Source organism: Apodemus sylvaticus, chromosome 9, assembly GCF_947179515.1.
Source record: "Apodemus sylvaticus chromosome 9, mApoSyl1.1, whole genome shotgun sequence".
Lineage (NCBI taxonomy): Eukaryota > Metazoa > Chordata > Mammalia > Rodentia > Muridae > Apodemus > Apodemus sylvaticus.
Window position 1 is genome coordinate 41,802,736 of NC_067480.1, and position 24,322 is coordinate 41,827,057.

Here is a 24,322-nt window from a genome sequence, read left to right on the forward strand (position 1 = left end):
AGATGGCGGTGAGTCTCTCCTGACTGGCGGGCAGCCGAGTTCTGAAGTGGCTTCCGTGCAGCGAAAGGCTCCGCAGAACCGCAGTTGCTTGCCGCCCGGCTGGTCAGCGAAGGTCAGTGGTCGTGGGCGCAGGGCCTAACTGGACCCTGTGTCGCCTTGGTTCCACTGCTGATGGCCCTTCAGCTGGAGCAGCCACTGCTACCGCCGCCGCCGCCGCCGCCCATCTGAAATAGTTTTATCTCCAAAGTAGCTAGACTGGAGGCACATTGCACTATGCCTGGCTTAATGTTGTTTTTTTTTTAAAATGGATTTGATACATTAAATTAGCATGTTAATTTCTGGACTCCATTTCAAAAAGAAAAAAAATATTTTGAAGCCTTTCCACCCCCCCAAGAAAGGAAAGGAAATATAGTTTTCTGCAAACAGTATATTAATTTATTAATTGATCAGAGAATGATAGAAGCAAAACAATGTAGTATTGTAGGTAGAACATAGTTAGTTGGAGGACCTTGTAAGACATCTTATGAGGATGCAGCATCGTCTGTTGAATTCATAGCACATATTTGGGTGTAAGTGATAGGATCTAGCCCAGAGTCATAAATTGGAGATTTACCAGTATATAAATATGATTCCAAGGAAACACAGTATGTTCAAGGAGAGAGTGTAGCTTCAACTGGAAAGCACCCTCAGCTTTAACATTATTACCACCACCACCACCACCACTATGTAGTTCACACAACACCGTAAACAATTAAAGCTTAAAAGTCAGTTTTTCATTTCGTCTTAATGTCTTTTCTTTCCCAGCTTGACTTCACTTAAAGAGATGCATTGCACCACCACCACCCCTTTGCCATCATATGCATTATACTTTGTACCACGGTCTAGCTTGAGTGATTGGTCCATACCTAATTTATCACATTCTCATTTCCAGCTCCATGCTGACTGGGCTGTTTGGTGCCACAGCGGGTACCATTTTTGTATATGGAAAAGATATCAAGACAGACCTGAATACAGTTCGGAAAAACATGGGGGTCTGCATGCAACATGACGTCTTGTTCAGTTACCTCACCACCAAGGAGCACCTTCTCTTATATGGCTCCATCAAAGTCCCTCACTGGACCAAAAAGCAGCTCCACGAGGAGGTTAAAAGGTGAGGTAATCCAGAAATTGGTTAAGATCTCTCAAGGACATATATCACACTGGTCAAGCTCTGGCAGCAATAACAATGAGAAACGTTCTCACAAGCATTTTGCTTTGTTTCCTACCTCTCTGGTAACATACACATTTAACATTATTATCCTCTCCAGACAGTTATACGCACACTGTTCAACTCTGCCCGATGTCTTAGATGTCACCACAAACGTCTTGTTTTCATTTCTGCCTGGGTACTATACCTCATAGCCTTGTAAATGGACTTCCAGCTACTACTCTCCCCCAGTCATGGATTCTTATCAATGAGCTGTCAGCGTGAGCTTTGTCAACTGCAAATCAGATCACATCATTCCTGCATCTTGTTAAGTGGCTCTTGCCACACTTAGTATGACATCCTATAATGTCATGAGCAAGACCGACCAGACCATATGTGACCTGTCATCCATCCCACATCTGATTATGTTCTTCCATGTTCTCCATTTACTCTGTTCCGTGAATATAAGTCTACTCATAGACTTGACTATCCACAACCGACTTCCACCACAAATCTTTGTTTGTTCTTCTTAACTTGCCACACACTTCCTGAGAGCCATTTGGAGACTCCAGGTCAAATGAACACTTTCCACTCATTGCTCATCTGACTTTTTATTTTATTAATTGTGTGCTGATTATTGTTATATTATAAATGTTCTTGAGATTATGTTAATCATTAGACTTTTTCACCTTCTGCACACATGTGCAAACAATCTCTTTATAAAAAAAGATTTTTTTTCTATTCATTGCTTTTTTTCTATGACATAATCTGGCACAAAAAGTTCAATGCTCTAACCATTTGTCAAACAAGTGGACTATATATTCTCTTGTGGTTTTTCTTAGTAATTATCTTTATGACAATAATTAGATGATAAACGACAATAAATGATTTCATGTTTTCAGAACTGTATTGCACCTCATTGAAGATGTATTCATTGATTATGAACACAATAGCACCATTCATTATTTTTTTCTTGCAGGACTTTGAAGGACACTGGACTGTACAGTCATCGCCATAAGAGAGTTGGAACGTTGTCAGGGGGAATGAAGAGAAAGCTGTCCATATCCATAGCTCTCATTGGTGGGTCGAGGGTAGTGATTCTGGACGAGCCATCCACCGGAGTTGACCCATGTTCTCGCCGAAGCATATGGGATGTCATTTCTAAGAACAAAACTGGTACGAGTAATTTTCATAACTTCTCTCTGGGACAGTCATAACTCTGCCCTCAGGGCTCCCCAAAAGTCAAGTTGAAGTGTTCTGTGTATAGCACCCTAGAAATATCTGAGGTGAGATCTTTTTTCCCAAAGATTTCTCTGTGAAATTTCTGGGTCAATTGGTTAATACATGTCCAGCCCTCACTGTGAGTTAACCTTATCGAGCCTTATTGGGAGCCTACAGGAGTCTGTCTAGAGAAGCGTGGAATCTAATTAGAGATACCAAACATACACAAATAAAAATAAACCAAAAACACACCAAATAAGTGCTAACAGGATGTGAAGCAGAGAAGTAATCAGACTGGAGTGGATTAATCAGAGAGGAATATTCAAAAAGTCTTTTAGATTACCATTTTTTTTTAATAGTGAAGGAAGGAGAGAGAGCAAGAGGGAGAGAGGGAGAAAGAACACTCTGAAACAACAGAGGTAAAACTCTGACAAGTGAGAAAAAAGTAGCTGATGCCCACAGAAAATGAAGGATATTAGCTGTAGAGCTTGATTAGCAACTGCTTGCTCCTAAATTACATATAAGACCCCCTCCTATATACTTAATAGAAGTTTTCTGAATTTCTCTTTGATCGCTATGGAGGTTCACACACCTTAATTAACACCACTCTTGTCCTCAGAAAACCCAGGATGTACTCTTACTAATTCTGTTCTGTGGGGGCCTTGTATCCTCATTTTTCATTCTCCATTGTTCTTGACTGTATTTTCAAGCAAGAACAATCATTCTGTCGACACACCACCTGGATGAGGCTGAAGTGCTGAGTGACCGCATCGCCTTCCTGGAACAGGGTGGGCTCCGGTGCTGTGGATCACCGTTTTACCTCAAGGAAGCCTTTGGGGATGGCTACCACCTCACACTCACCAAGAAGAAGGTTTGTATGAGAAAGCACCCTGTGTCATGGGGTAATGAGGTAAACATTTCTATAAAGTGAAGACAGAGTCTCTCCAGCTTAACTTATTGCTAAGATGCATCAGTGTGCAATCTTATGTGCTTCTTAAATCTAAGCAAGTGCGTTGCTTAAGAACCTCAGATTTTTGCTCCCTTCTGAGAGCATCTGATGTAGATCTGTGTTAGACCTGCAAATGTACTAAGCTGTTGGTAATTTCCCACGTGGTGGGCACTGTACAAAATGATGTCTTTCTAAAGGTTACTGAGGGACTGACAGCATTTTTTTTTGTTTGTTTGATTCTCTAACATTTCAGCCTCTGCAGAGAAATTTTAATTCTCTGGCTTAGAGAAAGCAGATGAAAAGCACATAAGAAGTCCTGTCTTCCCTCTGCTATGCCAAGTGTTAAACTGTAGACTTGAAACTGTGACTCTTCTGCGCAACTCCATATCTAAGTTATCTTGGCATGACTCCCAAAATATACAAAGTAACTTAGGCTTTGGGGCCAGGCTCTTTTGTTAGATACCCTACCCCCTTCCACTCTATGAGTACTATTTCCTATTTCTATGAATAATATTTTTATTAATTTTGGGGAAATTTTATACTGTGTAGTTGGATCGCACTCACTCCTAGACTACCCCCATGCTCCCTCTGTCCTTCTTTCCTTTCCCTACTCACCCAGCATTAGCTTCCTCTTCCCCACACCTATCCTAGCCAGGTCCAGTTTGCATTGTCCAAGCATTCTCAAGAGCAGGGACCTGCCGTGAATGGGGTCAATGTGATAGTGGTCACCTCGTTAAATAAAACTTACTCTCTCCCAACAGAGAATAAAATTTGCTTTTCCCAGCTAATGATAGGATGCTGTACTCATCTCCCCAACTCCATGTTGCCACTGTGTCTGGCTGGATCTAGAGTAGGTCTTATGCATATTGTGCCTACCACTGTGCATTTGTAAGTGCAACTGGCCTGTTGTGTCCAGAAAACAGTTTCCTTGAAGTCACCCGCTAGCACTGGCTCTTAAGATCTTTCTGCTCCTTCTTCCTTGAAATTCCCCGAACTGTTTCATGGAAGGTATATGTATATTACACGGATGAAATACTCTGTAGTCTCTTATTCTCTGCATATTGATCAAGTGATGATATTGGTATTAATTATCATCTACTGCAAGAAGCTTCTCAGAAGAGACTTGTGACATGCACTGCTCTATGGGTATAGCGATAAGACTTTAGGAGTCATTTTAATAAAATTTTCCTCCTTAATAAGATGTCTATTTCTACCCTATTGGTTAACTGAAAAGGCATGGCTGTTTCTCCATTCCCCTCCTAGTGGCTGTTGGGATTTTCATCTTATCTCTACTATATTTTTTTTAAACCCTAGCAAAATTATCCTTGAGTTTCAAAAACAAAATAACCATAATTTATCATTATATTTAGAAATTCATATATCAAAGGATATTGTGCTGAATGATGCACCCAATCATTATTCTAGGCACTGGAGCTGCATCAGTGAATTCATAATATAAACTCTATGTTCTGGCTGTGTGAACTTTGGGCTTGATGAAATGTGAAATTTCATACGTTATGCTCAATATGTAACACACTATCAATTAGTCATTGATAAATTACATAGAATATTTATTTCTATAAACGTAGACAGAAATAAAGCAGGAGTGGGAAGTGTCAATTAAGCCATGGGCTGGAGCTAGTGAGAGAGCGGGTCTTGTTGGCTGCCTGGGTACAGAGACCTTGAGGGGCACATGTGCCACAGCACATCACATACTGCACCATAGCCGTGGAGACTCAAAACTGCTGCTTCATTAAAGCCCGAGAGAGGAAGGGGGCGGTGCTGGAAGAATACAGCCGGGAGGAGTGTGGCTTCTAAGTCTCCATGTGGGGACATGGGTGGCTGGAGGGGTGGCCTGTGGTCTGACTCAGGAGACTTGCGTAACTTTCCCTTTTGTCCACAGAGTCCAAATCTAGACGCAAATGCCATCTGTGACACAGTGGCCGTGACAGCAATGATCCAGTCACACCTCCCTGAAGCCTACCTCAAGGAGGATATTGGGGGAGAGCTTGTATATGTGCTCCCTCCGTTTAGCACTAAAGTCTCAGGAGCTTACCTGTCACTCCTGAGAGCACTGGACAGGGGCATGGGCAAACTCAACATTGGCTGCTATGGCATTTCAGATACCACTGTTGAAGAGGTAGGTGGACATCCCTTCACTGCTTGCCCCATTTATCTATCTATCTATCTATCTATCTATCTATCTATCTATCTATCTATCTATCTGTCCGTCTATCTATCTATCTATCTATCTATCTATCTATCTATCTATCATCCATTCACATTTTTTATCTTTTTTTTTTTTTAATTTAGAGTGCTGGACATTGACCCCAGCACTGTGAGCATAGGAAAGTGCCATGCCTCTAAACTTTGTCCACATTACATTCCTGTGTATGCCCATGTTTGTGTATGTGTGGAGGTGCATGTAGATGCAGGAGTTAACATCCACTTTTGACCACATGCCTGACATGGTCATGGGACAACATTAGAGTCTGTCCACTTTGCTTTTTGAAACAATGCACCAAGGATCTGCCTATGTTCACCTTCCCAGTGCCAGTTACAAGTGCACACTGTGAATCTGACTTCTGTGTGCTGCTTCTAGGAACGGCCCTCCGGCCTTCGTGAGACTATACTGAGTGAGCTCTCTCCATCCCAACCCCACCACCAATACTTTACATATCAGTGCTCAGATGACTTTCTCTGCCCTTAGAAAAAATATGTGCAGGTGTTTTCTAATTAACAGTAAATATTTCTAAGTAAATAGATCAGAGAATCACCAAAGCTTGAAATTCTCACTACCATTCTAACAGAAGATTGATTTCTGAGAAGAAAATCTTTTTTTCAACACTTCTCATCTAAAACATAAGAATGACCATCTTTTCTACATATGTATATATATATTCTCTCAATGTCAGTCAGAAATAGCTGTCCTAATAAGTGTGATAATAATTCAAAATCAAAACTGAGGTCCTTAAGAGATGCATATCTTTTATGTTAATGAAGTGGTCTGGCCTCTCTTTCTAGGTCTTCCTGAATTTGACCAAAGATTCACAAAAAAGTGGTGCCATGAGTCTGGAGCACTTGACACAGAGAAAAGCTGGGAACCCCAGTGCCAATGGCACCTCAACTCCTGACGACTTGTCCGTGAGCAGCAGCAATTTCACCGACAGAGATGGTAAAACCTACGCGCAGGATTTGCTTGATTTTCATAGATGCCGTAACTGGGGAAAATAGGGGTGCAGATTTTCAATCCTTTTGTGGAGTTCAACTTTAAAGTTGAGCTCTTTAAATTCACAGTCCCAATACACACAAGCAACCTTTAACACACACACACACACACACACACACACACACACACACACACACACAAGATATTCATTATGGAAGACCAAATTCTCACTTTCCAAAGGGAACTGGCAGTGAAAGTGAGGTAAACCAGGAGGGGAGGACTTTTGACAGTTGATGGGGGGGGATGGGTTCTCTGTTCATCAGAAATGCTTCTCTGGATGTAACTCTGTGATTTCAGAGGTGTGCTTCACAAGTGATGACTCTTCCTGCAATCAGGGCTGTGCAGGGATGGACACGGTTATCTAGTCAGGAGCACCCTATCATTAGGGGCATATATGTAGGAGCAAAATCATCCAAAATAAAGTAGTGTTTAAAAAAAAAATCATCCCTCACTGGGAAAGGTGAGGTCTAGCCTCTAGCTTTCCCAACTCTGATTCACTTGAGGGAAAAAAATGCTTTGCTTGGGCTATGAGTTGATTAAGTTAGACCTGAAGAATATTATCTGTATTAAAATGCTTTGTCTTCAACTCTTCACACAGGACATGTTTGAAAAAATCACATTTTTTATATAACATTGAGAGGTTAAGTTCTTTTAGAAGCAGCTTCTATTGTTACCCGGTCTCCTTCTGACAGTTAATTTCTACCCTGGAAACACAATTTACTTAAGAAAGTGTGTAGTAAAATGATATATGAATTATGGAGTAGTCATTTCAACCATTTGCTTAAAGTGGGAACCATCTCTAGGAACAGAACTTTTAATTAAACATTTGCCTGTCTCAAAAACTTAGAAAAGATCATCTCTGATATTTGTGTAATTCTGGAATTAGAGTCTCATCTGCCCTCAGTTGAGTTTCTTGTTTATCAACTGTTGGGAAATAAAACTGTGGAATCCGAGGAACTGGGGCTTTGGTTGGAGAGTGGTCATCTGCTTCTATTTATTTGCCTCTGCCTTTTCCCCATAATTTGAAATTATTCTTCATTTAGAATGTTCTCCTCTCTGACATTATCTTTGAGGCAGCCCATTTGCTGCATTTTGACACACCTGTAAGTCATCCACATGCAATTTCTCAAGGAACAGAAAAGCATACTAATTAACTCAAAATATTCAGCTCCTTGTACAATTCCCCGTTGCAGAGATATGAGTTTGCATTTAAACATGTGCTCTCTGTTTAATTGGAATTCATTTTAAATTAAGCGGCTTTGTAGTTTTTTCCTTATCAGCTGAATGGAGATCATGATTTTTTGAGCTGCATGATTTGTGATGGAGAATTTTAAACCCACACAGCACTGACGGATACCATTGTCCGATCACATGTAAAAAAGTGTGGTGTCAGGCCTCTGACAGGAACGCTCTATTTGAAGCTACTTTTGGGGGGGAGCTGCTGAAATGGTTGGCCTTAAGAGCCCCACTGAGCAGCAGTGGTCGCCATGGCTTCTGTGTCTCTCAAAGGCAATGGAGCTTTTCTTAAGCCTTGGAGAGCATTTCAAAGAAGGGGGTGCTTAACAAGTTTTCAATGGTTCCTGTATGGAAACTGAATGTGCAGTCTTGAAAAGCCATAATCATTTCTAATTTCCTAAGACAGTGAATGAATATGTGGTTGAATTAGAATTATATCTTGGAGAAGCTTTCTTTTTCCTTTCCTACACTTCAAGTGAGTTCATTGGATTGCATATCAGAAATTGAAACATCGAAACTCATAGTCTATGTTAGGAACCAGTTCTTACATGGCTGATGTTTTATTTATATCATTTGAATTCAGTCTTGATGAGACTATTTTCTATATGTTAAAATTTAGTAATTACATATTGGGTCTGCATTGAAACATTGGGAAGAGGCCTCATCTACAAAATTCAGAATCCTTAATTTTTCCTAGTAAACTTACTAAACATATGTATTATAACTGGTGCTAGTGAATCACAATTTTCATAACATGCTTGAATTCAGCTATATATGAAGCACATATTGGGGTCCCCTATTTGGGGGCAATATTAGATATGGATTGCAGAGGCTTCAGTCTGAATGTACAAAACAGAAGCTCCTTCCAACCGTGCAACATGGCGCCATTCACCCGTAGTTTGTGAAGTTGTGTTATGACTTGATTTACAGAGGTTTCCTGGAACTGCATTAAATCTCGTGTCCTTATTCAGACAAAGTCCTGACAAGAAGTGAGAAGCTGGATGGCTTTGGGCTGTTACTGAAGAAGATAATGGCTATTCTCATCAAGAGGTTCCACCACACCCGCAGGAACTGGAAAGGTCTCATCGCTCAGGTCGTTCTTCCCATCGTCTTTGTAGCCACTGCCATGGGCCTTGGCACACTGAGAGATTCTAGCAACAGTTACCCCGAGATCATGATCTCTCCATCCATTTATGGCAACTCTGAACAGACAGCCTTCTACGCGTGAGTCACTTTCTGGCAAGATCATTTCCACAATGATTCCAGGGTCGGTGGGGGAAAATAAAGAATTTGGGAGCTACCGCACTTAGTTCTGCTAAAGAAATGGGCTTCTTCTGTACCTAACAAATAACTTAAGAGGATTTATATGCATCTACGAATAAAGTCAAAGTGATGTTTCCTCTTAAAGGGTGGATGCAAACCACATGTGATGGCTGAATTCATGTCATAGGAGAACAGCGGGGTAGCAAAGCCTGCACCTTTCATAGATTTGTGCACCTATAGGGTGGGTGTACCTCAGGGCCACCATTTGTATTCAGCATTTGTGTAGGCCTGGAGTTTACACCCCAAGAGAAAAGGAGAAGAGGTGTGGAGGCAGAGAAGTAGGAAGGGAAGGAGGAAATGGAAAAGTAGTCTTGTAGATAGCATACTTCATATCTTAGTGCTATTAGTGAACATGCACTTACTGATGTGTCCTTGTTCCTGGATATTGCAGGAATTTTGATCCAAGCACCAATGGCCTGGTCTCCGCTCTATGGAATTTCCCTGGCATTGACAACATTTGTTTGAATACTAGTGACTCGTAAGTTCTCCTCCTTTCTTCTTCCCAGTACTCTAGTTTGCATGAGTGTGTGCAGGAATATATAAAGTATGTGTGCACGACTTTGCTGGAAAAGGATAATAACTTGATAGAAAGTCTGTATCAATAGATTTTTACCTCTTCTTTTTCCTCTTTCCTTGGCAGAACTATACCATAATAACAAACATTAGTTTCCTTCCATTTGCTCATCTCTTGCATTGTTATATTTTACAACCAGGATTATATTGCTAATCCTGTTTTATTGTATTTAAAGAGTTGTTTATTTTTTACTCTATGTGTATGTGTGAGTACCTGCTTGTGTGTGCACCACATGCACACCTTGTGTCCATAGAGGCCAGAGAGTGCATTGGATCCCTTGATACTGGAGTTACAAGTGATTATGAGCCACCAGTATAGATGCTGGGAACCAAATTCAGGTCATATGCAAGAACAGTAAGTTCTCTTAACCACTGAACCCTGATGAAGAAAGTAGGGGTCATAGGGACTAATAGATATATGTATTATTGTATATATATAATATACAATTATATACATATACAATTGTATACATATAATATATATATGTATATATATATATATACATACATATTATATATCAGGGAACACATATCAGGGAATAATATATATATACACATACATATTATAGCTTATTTAAACTTTCTATTTAGCACATAACATGTATTAACCTGACTTTAGTGCATCAGCAGAGAGGATGAGAAGCATGATAATGAACAAAGGGAGCACCCAGCCTCATCCTGACACAGTGAGAAAATTCACCGAACTTTGATTCAACTTTCCTTCGTCAATGATATTTCCCTGAAATTCCCACCTCCACTAAATGCCAACCAAAATCACTAATGCAATCCATAATCAGCTTATGAAATATCATACTGGGGTCTATACACCTAAATGAACATGCACACATACCTAACTTCAGGATCCTTTTTCTTTACAGTCAGTGTTTAAAAAAGGATGATCTGGGAAAGTGGAACACAAGTGGAGAAGCTATCGATAACTTCGGCGTTTGCTCTTGTTCAGACAATGTCCAGGTAAAAGAGAATTCAGTTTCAGTAAAGTAGAAAAAAAAGCTAAGAGAATAAATAGCAAAACTTGAAAGATCTATCTAGGTTACCAAAGAGTCAGTATAATTTCATTTTATGGAAGCTGGTAGCTCAAAAGATATGGGCCTGGGTGCTCAGAAAATATTGACTTTGAACTTCAGGTCACTGCTTTAAATCTGACTCAAGACAAATTTCCAGAGGTAGAAGATGGTCTTTGTGGAAACCAACTGAGAATGAATCTTTGGTTTCAATTCTGTTCTAACTGGAAAGCTGAGTTTCACAGCACAAAAATGACCGTAACTGTCATATGTGAAATGTAGTGAACATGCCTCTCAGACAGTTAGCTGGGAAACTGGTCACCTGTAAGTCTAGAAAGGAATTCTGTGTGTTACCAGGTAATGCCTGGAAAGGTTTTCGCATCAACATTAATTTCCTGAAAATACTAAAATTTATCTCATAATTGTTTTATCTTTATTGTATGCATGCAGATCTTCATTTTAACTCTTAGCATAGCAAAGCTCACTGTGAAAGTTCAAGATTTCTGTTTGAGTCACTACATGTGTATCACACACATCCCATTTCCATTTGAGGCATCTCATGTGTATCACACACATCCATCCCATGTATCACAGCAAGCATCCTAGAGGAGAAAACATTTCAGAATTTTTAAATAATTTTTTATTGAAGAAAAGTCACTATTGGGTTTCTAAGGATCACCAACTTCTTCTCATGTGCAGGAAGAGTCTAGCAATGTCACAGTGTTGTACTATGATCTCAGCACAATATTCTACAATAAAAACATTTCCAGTGAGCAGAGCCCATTTTGGAGTTCCCATGCAAGAAAGTTGTTATTAACTATAAGAACTAGGGTTCAAAAAAAGATCTTTTCCAGATTTTAAATGTTAATCTAACCTACCATTTAGAGTTTTTACCCCCTCATCTAAATTAACAACAACAATAACAACCCTCATTATTTTGTGTGCTAACTTTATAAATAAATAAATGGCTAAAGCCACATCTATGGTCTTTTGGGGGTAGTAGCAATTTTCAGGGAGTGTGAGAAGAAGGCTTTTGAACTGATGGGCTGTCTTCTTAGTTACTAATTATGTGGGAGTGCCCAGTTTGTCAAAATTCATCAAGCAGTGCCTTTATAATACATGTGGTATTTTCATATGTATAATGCAATTTGATTTAAAAAAAAAAAAAGCTTTAGAGCTATACTGGGTACGTGGAGACAAGTTCTTCTGATTAAATGGGAGGACAAAGGCATTCCAAAATGTGATCTTTAGGTAGATGCTGCTGGATGGTCAGTGAACTTCACTCTTGGCATTCCAGAGCTGTCTGCAACTTGATACACCTCACATGGGCTGTGCGCCTCTGGGTGGGGCTGGGTGTGAGTGAGCAATGGAGGGAAGAGGTGCCTTGTCCTGGACTTTCTCCAGACTAGGTGTCATGGCAATGAACTTCAGGATCCAATGAAGAGCTAGGCTGTTACTCTGCTTGAGTGTTAAAAATAAGTGTGTGACCATGAGCCTCCGAAGTGGGATTTACACCTGTAATCTTTGTATAAGCAAGATCAGTGAAATCCTCAGCTACATAGTAAGTTTAAAGCCTGACTGGGCTAGAAACCCTGGCTTAAAATCCCAAATAATAAATAATAAATAAATTAAAACATAAGTTCTAAGTGAAGTCTGTTTGGCCAAACACAAAAATTCTCATTGCTCTATGTGCTACTTTCCTGTAAGCCTAAAATGAGTTCTTAAATAGTAAATACACATATACATGTAGTTAGCATGTAAAAATCTTTATGTAGACCATTATATTAGTGAAATTCCTACTCCTAGGTTAGGTAGCAAAAACTAACATGCTGTGAACTTTCAATTCACGGTGGTCATTTTGAAGAGTTTTCTCTCATGTTGTTTTTAATTTGAGGCAGATCCCTTTTAGATTTCCTGTAAATTCTTAAGATATTCAAAATGTTTCTGTTTCCTAATACTTTCCCAAAAGAGCTTACCTCATCAGAAGGTGATACTGTATTTGCTAACTTGTACTTTGTTTGGCTTTGGGTGAGTCCTAAAGGCATGTAGTTGTTCTACATAAGTGACAATTGTTTAATTTCTTGGCAAATAGGCAAGTTGTCTTCTTTCCCAAAGTTCCTGTGAAGCAAAGGGCAGTTTGATCACACCTCAGCCCTTGCAGTAATGGGCAAATCAGGAGACCCCGGCGTTGTCCATTTAACTTACACAGGACAGGCAGGAAGAACTTAATTTGATAATTTTATTTCCCAGGAATGCCCCAAATTCAACTATTCTCCACCTCATAGAAGAACTTATTCTTCCCAAGTTATTTATAACCTCACTGGAAAACACATGGAAAATTATCTGATATCAACTGCAAATCATTTTGTACAGAAAAGGTAAAATCTTCTGTTTATAACATATTTAATAGATTTCCAGTTATTATGGTAACAGACTTGTAAATTTGAAATAGTATAATACTTGCAAATTCTTTATATAGTGAAATTGATCATTGTTTTGATTTGACTGATCATTGATCCGATCATTGATATGGTAACATATATGTTTTTGTAATGTGTTCTGTGTACATAATCTTATGTATGGAAATCTAAATTTAGATTCATTTGAGCAAACTAAAAATCACTAGCTCTTTAAGGTCTTTAAACAGATTGCTGAGTATGTTATTTTTTTTCTCAAAGCAGTAGACAAGTTATTGACTGGATTGTATCTTAGAGTTTCAAGACATGACTTTTTTGTGGCAGTTGACCTGAGTTACAATAATAATCTCTCAAAATGTAGATTGTGTCTGTGAGTGAAAATGTCCTGTGTGTGGCAAGGCCACGTGAAGTCATTTGTCAAATGCCCGCCCCCAACCCCGCACATTTGCTGGGGTGCAAAGCCTGTTTACTTACAGTCCCGACTCTCCTCTTCCCTCCGCCTCTCCGTCATTTCTCAGTGTATGCTCACATTCACTGTGAACTAGTGTTGTTACAGAAAAGCTAAAGAAGAAAAGAACATGTTTTTCTACTCATACATAGCCACTATTAATGGTATTTTTCATTTCTAATTACAGATATACAAGTAAATATTTTCCATAGACATGGGTTTGGGTAGAAACAAATATTTTCTATATTCAGGGGTATCAGGTGTTTCATGGAGTCAGATAACTTTAGGATAAAGTAAATTTATTATAAGAGAAAAGGATTTATTATGAAAAAAGTAGTCTAAAAATCCACATTTAAAAAAAAGCAATGGTATCATTCATGTGTTAAATTATATCTCTATACCATCTCATCTATGACGAGATTATTACAGTATAAATTGCACTGTCCTATTATTTAAGTTGAATCTAATTTGGTAAATATCTAAGTCAGTCTATTTTGGAAATCATTACTTGATTACTAAAGTCAATTGTTTACGAAGACCATAAACTGACATGTCTAACTCACATTCAGGCATCTTAGAAGAAAAAGAAGTAGAGCCCATCAAAAAAAATCTAGGAAATTTTTATTTAGAAGAGAAATTAAGTAATTTGAAAAGAGATAATAAATTAGGTCATTCTGGTATCAATTTCCTGAAAAGAATATTTAAGCGTTATACGTTGAGTTTTGAGATGGAAAGAGGAAAAACTTAGATTCTATCATTCCTTTTCAGAACGCTCATTGCACATATGTAACACGTCTGTAAAACTGTTACTTAGGCAAGATCTTAGGTTGCAGCTCAGGCTCACTTGGAGCTCACAGCAGCTCCCCTGCCTCAGTTTCCCGAGTGTTTAGATGGCAGGCATGAGCCACCATCCCAGACAGTACATTTTTGTTCATGAGACTCTTGCCTTTAGTAATGATATACACTTGAGTTTAAATATGATAAAAAGGCATCTATAGAAAAATAGCAGCATATATTTATCTACTTCTGGATGTATTTATTGTATTTATTTCATTATATATTCTGGATGGAAAGAAAAATAAGCTCCTACTTAAATATTTTACATCAACTTAGGAACATTTTACCCAGTAAAACAAATATAAATTTTGTTGCTCTATGCAGATACGGAGGTTGGAGTTTTGGGATGAAATTGACTAATGACCTTCGTTTTGATGTGACAGCTGTTCCTGTCAATAGAACTCTTGCTAAGGTAAATTTGGGACTTTCTTCTGGGAGGTCATATAAATAGGGATATGGAATCTATATATGTAAACACTTTCTTGCGAGAAACATAAAACATTAAATCAATCCACATGATGCATACATGTAGTCTAAGGAGGCATGTACACACAAGAGCAAGAACTGTAAACAAAAGCCTTTCTTGCAGTCATCAAAAATGTAGCTCTAAACACCCATCTGCAGTAGAATAAGAACTTCAGTTCATGTTCATCCACTCACTCACTCATTCATTCGTTCACTCATTCATTCATTCACTTACTCATTCATTCATTTATTCATAGAACTTTCAGCAGTGGAAATAATCTCTGTTAACATTCATTCATTCACTCACTCTCATTCATTCATTCACTCACTCTCATTCATTCATTCACTCATTCATTCATTTACTCATAGAACTTTCAGCAGTGGAAATAATCTCCTCCTTGCATTACTGATAAGCAGAGAGAGATACAAACAGTAGCACTGGACCCTGCTCACCTTTACGTAAACATAAAGAGTAGGGGGGACTCGATCACACAGTCAAGGAAAGGGGTAGCTCTGTGAACTGGATCGGTACAGGGCTCATCAGGCAGGTGATTTTTTTCCCCATGCAGTGCATTAATGTGTGTAATCCCTAGAATTTTTGGTCTCACAATGCCTTTATTTTTACTGTACTTTCTTCATGTCTGTATCACAACCTTTTAGAGAATAGGAATGTGAGCTTTTAGCCTCGATTCTCATCAAACCTGGAATAGTAACGAATCTAATAGAGATAAACAAGCCCACAGTCCTTTTTTTAAAAAAATTCTTCCAGATAGCAGCAATGCTTTGAGACAAGCCAGTCAGTGAGTCAGATGCATATGACTGCTCAGATGACAGCCTTATAACAGCCGTTATAAGGATTTTAGTTGTTTACTTATTTTCAGTCACAAAAAATTTTACTGTCCTCTGAATATTTCTCTTTGGGTAGTAAAGAGACACAGAATTGAGGTGAAAGCAGAGCAATTAATATTCATTTAGCTCATGATTGTTCTATGCCAAGAAGCAGTTTCACCATTTAGAAAAAGGAAATGAATTCCATTCTCACAACATCCCTACTCCGTAGACACTGTGGGACCCAGATGTCACAAGCTGTGTGGGAAATAACAATCCTGGGGACTTCCGTGCCCCCTTTTCTTCCCCACACACTGAGTAAACTTCCTTTCTTTTTTAAAAAATGTTGTATATTTATGTATTTGAAGTTTTTATTTCTTTTTTTACTTGATATATTCTTTATTTATATTTCAAGTGATTTTCCCTTTCCTGGATCCCCCCTCCCCAAAAGTCCCATAAGTCCTCTTCCCTTCCCCTGTTCCTCTATCCACCCCATTCCCACTTCCCTGTCCTGGTATTCCCCTACACTGCTGCACTGAGCTTTTCCAGGAGGCCACTCCTTTCTTCTTCTTGGGCACCATTTGATATGTGCATTGTGCCTCAGGTATTCCAAGCTTCTAGGCTAATATCCATTTATCAGTGAGTGTATACCATGAGTGTTCTTTTGAGACTGGGTTACCTCACTTAGGATGATGTTCTCCAGTTCCATCCATTTGTCTAAGAATTTCATGAATTCATTGTTTCAAATGGCTGAATAGTACTCCATTGTGTATATATACCACATTTTCTGTGTCCATTCCTCTGTTGAGGGACATCTGGGTTCTTTCCAGATTCTGGCTATTATAAATAGGGCTGGTTTGAACATAGTGGAGCATATATCCTTATTACATGCTGGGGAATCCTCTGGGTATATGTTCAGAACCTCCACATAAAACCAGACACTCTGAAACTAATAGAAAAGAAACTGGGGAAGACCCTTGAGGACATGGGCACAGGGGAAATTTTCCTCAACAGAACACCAATAGCTTATGCTCTAAGATCAAGAATTGACAAATGGGACCTCATAAAACTACAAAGTTTCTGTATGGCAAAAGACATTGCCAAAAGGACAAAATGGCAACCAACAAATTGGGAAAAGATCTTTACCAACACTACATCCGACAGAGGGCTTATATCCAAGATATACAATGAACTCAAGGAGGTAGACTTCAGAGAGCCAAATATCCCCCTTAAAAATGGGGTACAGAGCTAAACAAAGAATTTTCACCTGAGGAATATCGAATAGCTGAGAAGCACCTAAAGAAATGTTCAACATCCTTAGTCATCAGGGAAATGCAAATCAAAACAACCCTGAGATTTCACTTCACACCAGTCAGAATGGCTAAGATTAAAAAGTCAGGAGAAAACAGGTGCTGGCGAGGATGTGGAGAAAGAGGAACATTCCCCCACTGCTGGTGGGGTTGCAAGCTGGTACTACTATTCTGGAAGTCAGTCTGGTGGTTCCTCAGGAAACTGGGAATGATACTTCCAGTAAACTCCCTTTCAAATCAAGGGACTCTCAAATGTGAAATTACCCCCTCTCTAAATCAGAATGCATTTTTTAAATTAACACCATTTTAAAAGCACACTGGTATTTTAAACACCTTGCTTTTGCTGTAGAGGGTAAAGCAACTCACATCCTGCGAGCTATATGTAACACATAAAGATAGTGCATGTGTTGGGGAGTACAATTATCAATTTTGTGGTTAAGGACGCAAGGCTTGTCTATTGCTAAAAGCCCTTTGTCTACTCTGTGGCTATCTGCTTTGACCACTGCTGTTAAGAGGCTTCACTCTCCTCTCAGAAGCACTATGGGTCCACTGCGGAGATAACAATGGCTTCTCCAGCTCATTTCAGAATTTGCCTGTAGAAGCATCTAGAGCAGCTGCTAAGTCAGCGGTTGCTCATTCTGTTACTCAGAATAGCTGGCTCCCTAATCTCTGCTCACCTGTAGACTGAAAACCCACAGGCCCATCTATGATCAACACTCCAGGGGTATCTTATTATCTTCTGAGATGGAATGGGATTTTCCTTTAAAATAAAGTATCCTATCGGATGTTTTAAAAGCCTATTTTACTCGAATCCAATCCCGATCTTGTCTCCTTTTGAAATTTGACAGGTGTGGTACGATCCAGAGGGCTACCATTCCCTCCCAGCTTACCTCAACAGCCTGAACAACTTCCTCCTGCGGGTGAACATGTCAGAGTACGATGCTGCCCGGCACGGTAGGGTCACTGTGCATGCAGCTCTGTCTCTAATTACACTCCTTTCTATAGCCTTCCATGTAAACAGGCTCCCCCGGGTATCTGCTTCCCCTGTTGAGGGTGTTTCATGGCATCTAAATTAGGGATCTTCAGAAAGGGTTTGGAAATAGTACCTCCTTCCAGATGATACCCTTGATTTCAGATTAATTTAGTTTCCTCAGTTATCAAATCAGGATAGTAACTCCCACTTTGTCCTCACAGCTAGTAGTGATATGTTGTGGAAAATATTTCAGAGCTATTTATTTGTCTACAAACAGAGCTGGCTAATAAACTAATATTCATAAGTATTGCTCACAGGTCTATATATGCAGACAAAATAATTTTTTATGGTAAGTTTTTAGTTCTCACCTGGTAGCCAAGCCGGCCTGAAACTAATAGAGAGGCACTTGGCTCTGCCTCCTGAGTGCTGGCCTTAAAGTTGTAGGCGACCATGCTCAGTTACGAAGACAAAACTTCTAAAACGCAAAGTTCTACACTGCATCCAAAGTGCTACGGAGCATATATATACACATGTTATACAAAAAATACTTCCATTTGGGGTTAACATAACTGTTTTCTCCTGCACATTCACTGAGGGGCTAAAGTGGGATTTGAACTCAGGGCTCTCTGGGTCCTGCCTGTCCTTTTGCTAATGCTCCAAGCTGTTTATCCAGACTCGGGCAGATCTACTCCAGTTTCATTTGCCCACAGCCCTCCACATCATTTTTAAATAGGACTGGGATTTAAAGGAAGTTGATTTATGTTTTTTTCTAACTCAATTACTGTTCATCAGACCATTTCATCTCCTTGAGCCTCACTCAAATTATTTTTCCATATGATCCTAAAAAAATAATAATAAGGAAGGAGAGGAAAAAAAAATGAAATAATACATTTTTCTGGCCAGGACCCAGCCTCATAACCAGCCTATTAGGAAGGATAAATGACACAGACTGTCTTTTATAAAAGCTGACCCTACCCTCTTTTCTTCCATCACCCCACCCCCATACATTCTGATGTCTGCTTCTGTGCTGATAATCGTGAAAGTAAACTTTCGTGTTAGACACTCACTCTAGCAGCAGAGAATTCAGAAATCTTCCTTTCAGAGGAAACTGTGATGTTTATCCAACTGTTTTTGGCTTTTTTTTTTCCTAGCGGGAGGAGTCTTAAAGAAAATAACAAGATGGGTAGCCCTTAGGTATAGCACATTAATAAAGGACAAAGTCAAAAGTGGTAAATGAAATGAAGTGGTGACTAAGGCCAGGTGAGACTAGCCTGGATTGAAATGCTGTTGGGAACCCTTCTGTGGGGTGTTTTATTCAGAGCAAAAACACGCATTGTTGTGACAGACAATGAAAGCAGAGAAGCTATAGAAATAGTCAGGGAGATGTAGTAAAGATACAGAGAACAGGAGGATGCCACCTCATCTAAAGGGTTGGCTTCTGGAAACCTGTGTCCTGGTTTCCTCTATAATTAGTCTTCATTACTGAAACTAATATAACTGGAACCACTCTAGACTCCTGCAGGCTTGTTGTAGGGCCTTACATTGTATTTTAAGTTACAGAGGATAAAAGAAACTGGCAGCGTAAAACTTATGCTGACTCTGAAATGAAATTTACTTTTCAATTTCAAAATAAAGCTTAAATAAAGTTATGTATAAATTAAGGACGTCTTCTAGTCCTCGTTAATTTTTCTATTCAAACTTACAAAAATGGCAACATTCTGCTCTCTCTGGGAGATATTTTATTCCTTTCAAAGAAGAAATCTATGTCACGCTTAAAAATGTGTGATGTTTCAGAATACGTGAGTGAGTAGGGTCTCCCGGGGCAAAAGAACCTAACCTGTTTGTAAAATTCAACCTATTTGCTCTCATCACCTCTTCCTCACGATCCTTCACGTGCTTGAAGACATCTTTGTAGGATTCCACGTGAACTGGGGTTTCTCTTTAGCTGTAAAATTCATTTTTTCTGAAGCTTAATATGCTAATAAAATATTTTAATTAGCTTTCATTGGCAACATCGATATCTGCAACATTCATGCGGTTCCCTCTAGTGGTTAACTTCATGTGGAAAATCTGTGCTCTTCCCAGAGAATATTGGTTTGCATGTTTTCTCTGACAGATGTTACACCTCTGTGCTCCTCCTATCCTTGGTTGCTTCAGCAACAGTGGCCGCAGGAAGCATCTCATTTTACCTTGGTACCTATAGGGACCACAGAAAAATGCCTGCATGATGTAGGTTCCATGCAAGGACATGACTACTTGACGATTTATTTGATTTGCTTTAATAAGCATCCATTGATCAGTCATGCACTTAAGACATGGCATTGGATGCTACAGAGGCTGTGGGGAAGCTTATGACACAGGAGTTTAATCCTGATACATTACTACATCTTTCAGTAGATACTCATGGAAACACCCTATTCTACAGCATGTTGTTGTTTTCTTTGTTTTTAACTGTTTATTTTCTTCAACATGCCATTTGTCATAGTTAGGATTACTATTGTTGTGATGAAGCACCGTGACCAAAGCCACTCAGAGAAGAAATGGTGTATTTGACTTACGCTTTCGTATTACTGTTCATTGCTGAAAGAAGTCAGGGCAGGAACCTTGAGGCCAGAGCTGACAAACAGGCCATGGAGGGATGCTGCTTACTAGCTTGCTTTTCTTATAGAACCAGGACCACTAGCCCATGGTTGGCCCAACCTACACTGAATTGGGTCCTCCCATATCAGTCCCTGACTAAGAAACTGCCTCACAAGCTTGCCTACTGCCCAATCCTGTAGAGGCATTCTCTTAATGGAGATTCCCTCCTCTCAGATGACTTTAGCTGACATAAAACTGTCCATCACACTACTGTTGAGAAATTCAACTTAATGTGTCATACTCATCTTAATAAAAACTACAAATTTAAGTTGCCCAGAAAATATGTCTAAACATTGTACCCAAGTATCCCAACATATGTTCTAACATGTTTAAGCAGTAAGAACAAAAGTTCTTGCTCAGTTTACAACCGTTTAAGAGTAGAGGAGTCCCAGGCTCTTTTCCTATCATTCTTTCCCACATTTATCTAGACAGTATGCATGCTGCCTTCACATTGCAGTTTTTGGGAAACTTGCCTGTTCACTTTTGACTTTGGTAAAGTAAGATCCTTTAAGAAAGGAAAGAAAAGAGCCTTGCTTCCAACTCAGAAACTATAACCAACTCCGAGAACCCAATACTTTGTGGTTGCAGTGGAATTAAGTGACTACTAATGAAGTGTGGGTACAGTGATAAGCTCTTTGGCTTCCTGAGTTTTGATGGATATGCAACATTGAGGTTCCCAGTCCCTATTCTGGTAGGATTTTCAAACAATAATCATCTTAGAAATAGTAAAAGAGAAAGGACCACGTTGTCATATGTCATTAACTCAGAAAGGAGGATTGGATTTGATTTTCAGAGAGGCTTATATAATTGATGCCTATCTGAGTTGTCTATTTAAGTGTATTCTATTTCTGAAGTACAGCTGAAATTCAAATAGGAATGACTAGATAGAGGAAAGTTAGAAGCAATCACTTGAATGTACTCCAGAGTATGGCATGCACTATAAAAGAAGTAGATGTTCTTAGATCTTTCCAGAATGTTCTACACACAAGTAGACATTGCTTATTTTCTTATTAAGAGAAGAACAGTACTCACAAGAATTTGATGGAATTAAGGATTGGGAAAGCATTATCCTTTAAATAAGAATCTTTGAAGCACAATTCTTTGGTTCATCTTGTAAGAAACAAAGCATCGTGTATTATTCATGTAAAACTTGGTGCTCCTGATTAACTAAATACCATCTAACAGCAGAACTCTCCCCTCTTTCTAGGGATCATCATGTATAGCCACCCTTATCCAGGGGTACAAGACCAGGAACAAGCCACGTAAGCACATTTCTTTCCTTGACATCACTACCTTCCCTTTGGCATAGCTGCACTTCTGTAGAATGTGCAATAATTGGAACTTACAGTGGTCTCTGAATGGATGTCAATCTAGAAGGGCTGGTAATATAAGTCACTGTCTGGACAAAAGGAAGTTTCTGGAAAGATATGGAGAGGGTTGCCAAGTAGAGCTTGTCGACTGCAGATTCACTGAGTCTGCTGCTTTTATGAGTCAACTGCACAAGTAGTACTTCATCATTTTGACTTCACTGCAGAGCATTTAAGTACTGTTTCTTTGCTCAAGATCTATATATCCCTTGCATGCACTCTGTAACCCTTGGAGACCGAGGCTTTTCTATCACGTATCCCCAGCCAATTCAGATGCACTAGCGCTACATTTATTCCAGGGTCACAGAAGAGTCATGTCGAAGATAGTATCTGGCTGCCTTGCAGAGAGCCTTATCTGTGTCACAGCCAGCTCTTGTACTGCTTTGTTGATGGTTTTAGTCATGAATCTTCCTGAAAGGAAAGGAGTTCCAAAAACTTATGTGTACTTTCCTCTCCCTATTGCTCATGATAGAATCAGCAGTTTAATCGATATTTTAGTGGCGCTGTCCATCCTGATGGGCTACTCTGTCACCACTGCCAGCTTTGTCACCTACATTGTCAGGGAGCATCAGACCAAAGCCAAGCAGTTGCAGCACATTTCCGGCATTGGTGTGACATGCTACTGGGTGACAAATTTCATCTATGACATGGTGAGTAACTTTTGTCATTGCAAGACAGTATCAATTTGAGTAGAAGTCTATCAGCTTTGTATTCAAGAGCTTTTTGCTCTAAATATTCAAATTATTAATACAAGGACAGAAAATTAAGAAAAGCCAATTGAATTGAGCTTATATCATCTGATGGTTGGAGAGAAAAAGAAACATACTTGCCCTTATCTCTGAGATATCAGATTCTTAGACTGTACATAAACATACAGATTCCTGGGCCTCTCTCCAGGTCTCTTAAATTTGTGTCTTGGGAAATGGAGTGTAGAAAGTATGCATTTCAAACAAGATTCCCCCAGGTGATTTTTAAGTACATTGAAGTCTGAGAACCACTACTGTAGCAAAATAGAAGCTTAACAACATTACCCTGTAGTGCCAGATAATCAAGCTTATAAAAATTTAATCAACTAATAGTGAAAAATTCAAAGTAGTAGCTCCTGCTGAATGACACACTAGAGAAGATTAGCAGGGACAAGGAGGGATGTATTTCATTGACAGCGCTCTCCGTTATATAAAGTGGTCCCCAAGTTCAGATGATCGTTCTTGACTCCAAATGTACCAGCGTTGGCCAAGAGCCCAGATGAGTATGCATTTGCCCATGATTGCAGCGATTGTCTGAGTTGTTGTCATGATCATTGGCTTGAAGAGTTGGAGAGTAATTAACCACAGATCCATTTTGCTAATGCATCCAGTGAGGTCTGAAATGTGCCCGTTGTAGAAGCCAAGTCTAAAAGAATGCTAATGACCACTCTGTACTTCACAAACGCTTAAATGTTAAGGAAGCTTCGATGTGTTCTTCTGTGAAGGTCTACTCAGGACTGAGATCCTGTTGTTAGTACTACTGGTGCTCAGTGCCATTCAAAAGATTCCTCCGACCACCACCCTCAAATTGAACACCTCCACCTTCACTGCATGCATCTTGCTGCAGACTCTTAAGCCTCTAATATTTTTGCTTGCGACCAGAATGCTGAGGTTTTTGTTCAGATACCTATGATTTCAAGAATGTGTGAGAACTGTTGTCCTGCTGTTTAGCACGGAATGCCTAACACTGATAACCAAGTCTCAGAAAGCAGCCATGTGAGAGAGTAGCCACATCCAAAATGAAATCAATACTTTGAGGACTGACTCTAATACCAAGAAACCTGGCTTTCTTATCTTTCTCCCAGAACCCCTGTCACTGAATGATCCCAAGTCTTAAGCCTTGAGGCAGGAACGCTAGGGATTTCTTGTGTATTTATATAGATTGAAATTGCCTTGACCTCATATTGGAGAAGACAATTTCTAAAGTGAGATCAATGTAAAATGAGCTGAATGTTACAAGCAACAGGAAGATAAATAAAAATTCATTCCTTAAGAATTTTTCTAGGTCTACTTATTGCAGAGTTAAATAAGGTGCGTTATTGATTTTAAAAGAATACTCACCATATATTAAACATTGTTTTGCCTATATCCATAGGTCTTCTATTTGGTTCCTGTAGCATTTTCAATTGGTGTCATAGCAATTTTCAAGCTCCCTGCCTTCTACAGTGGAAACAATCTAGGCGCCGTATCCCTCCTACTTTTGCTGTTTGGGTAAGCTGCTGATTAAGCAACAAAGAAAAAGAATTAACAAAATTAAGCTCTCCTAGACACA

General features: G+C 39.3%; 1 protein-coding gene across 1 annotated transcript in view; it reads left to right on the plus strand.

Annotated features, from left to right (window-relative positions):
• Abca12 (ATP binding cassette subfamily A member 12) overlaps positions 1 to 24,322 on the plus strand; it is a 172,881-nt gene that overhangs the window by 132,095 nt on the left and 16,464 nt on the right. The window contains exons 29-42 of the mRNA XM_052191827.1: positions 932 to 1,150; positions 2,166 to 2,362; positions 3,118 to 3,278; positions 5,260 to 5,496; positions 6,381 to 6,531; positions 8,793 to 9,045; positions 9,536 to 9,622; positions 10,596 to 10,689; positions 12,990 to 13,117; positions 14,766 to 14,853; positions 17,893 to 17,998; positions 21,865 to 21,919; positions 22,497 to 22,674; positions 24,146 to 24,261. Coding sequence (XP_052047787.1) covers positions 932 to 1,150; positions 2,166 to 2,362; positions 3,118 to 3,278; positions 5,260 to 5,496; positions 6,381 to 6,531; positions 8,793 to 9,045; positions 9,536 to 9,622; positions 10,596 to 10,689; positions 12,990 to 13,117; positions 14,766 to 14,853; positions 17,893 to 17,998; positions 21,865 to 21,919; positions 22,497 to 22,674; positions 24,146 to 24,261 — 2,070 coding nt within the window. The remainder of the gene's footprint in view (positions 1 to 931; positions 1,151 to 2,165; positions 2,363 to 3,117; positions 3,279 to 5,259; positions 5,497 to 6,380; positions 6,532 to 8,792; positions 9,046 to 9,535; positions 9,623 to 10,595; positions 10,690 to 12,989; positions 13,118 to 14,765; positions 14,854 to 17,892; positions 17,999 to 21,864; positions 21,920 to 22,496; positions 22,675 to 24,145; positions 24,262 to 24,322) is intronic.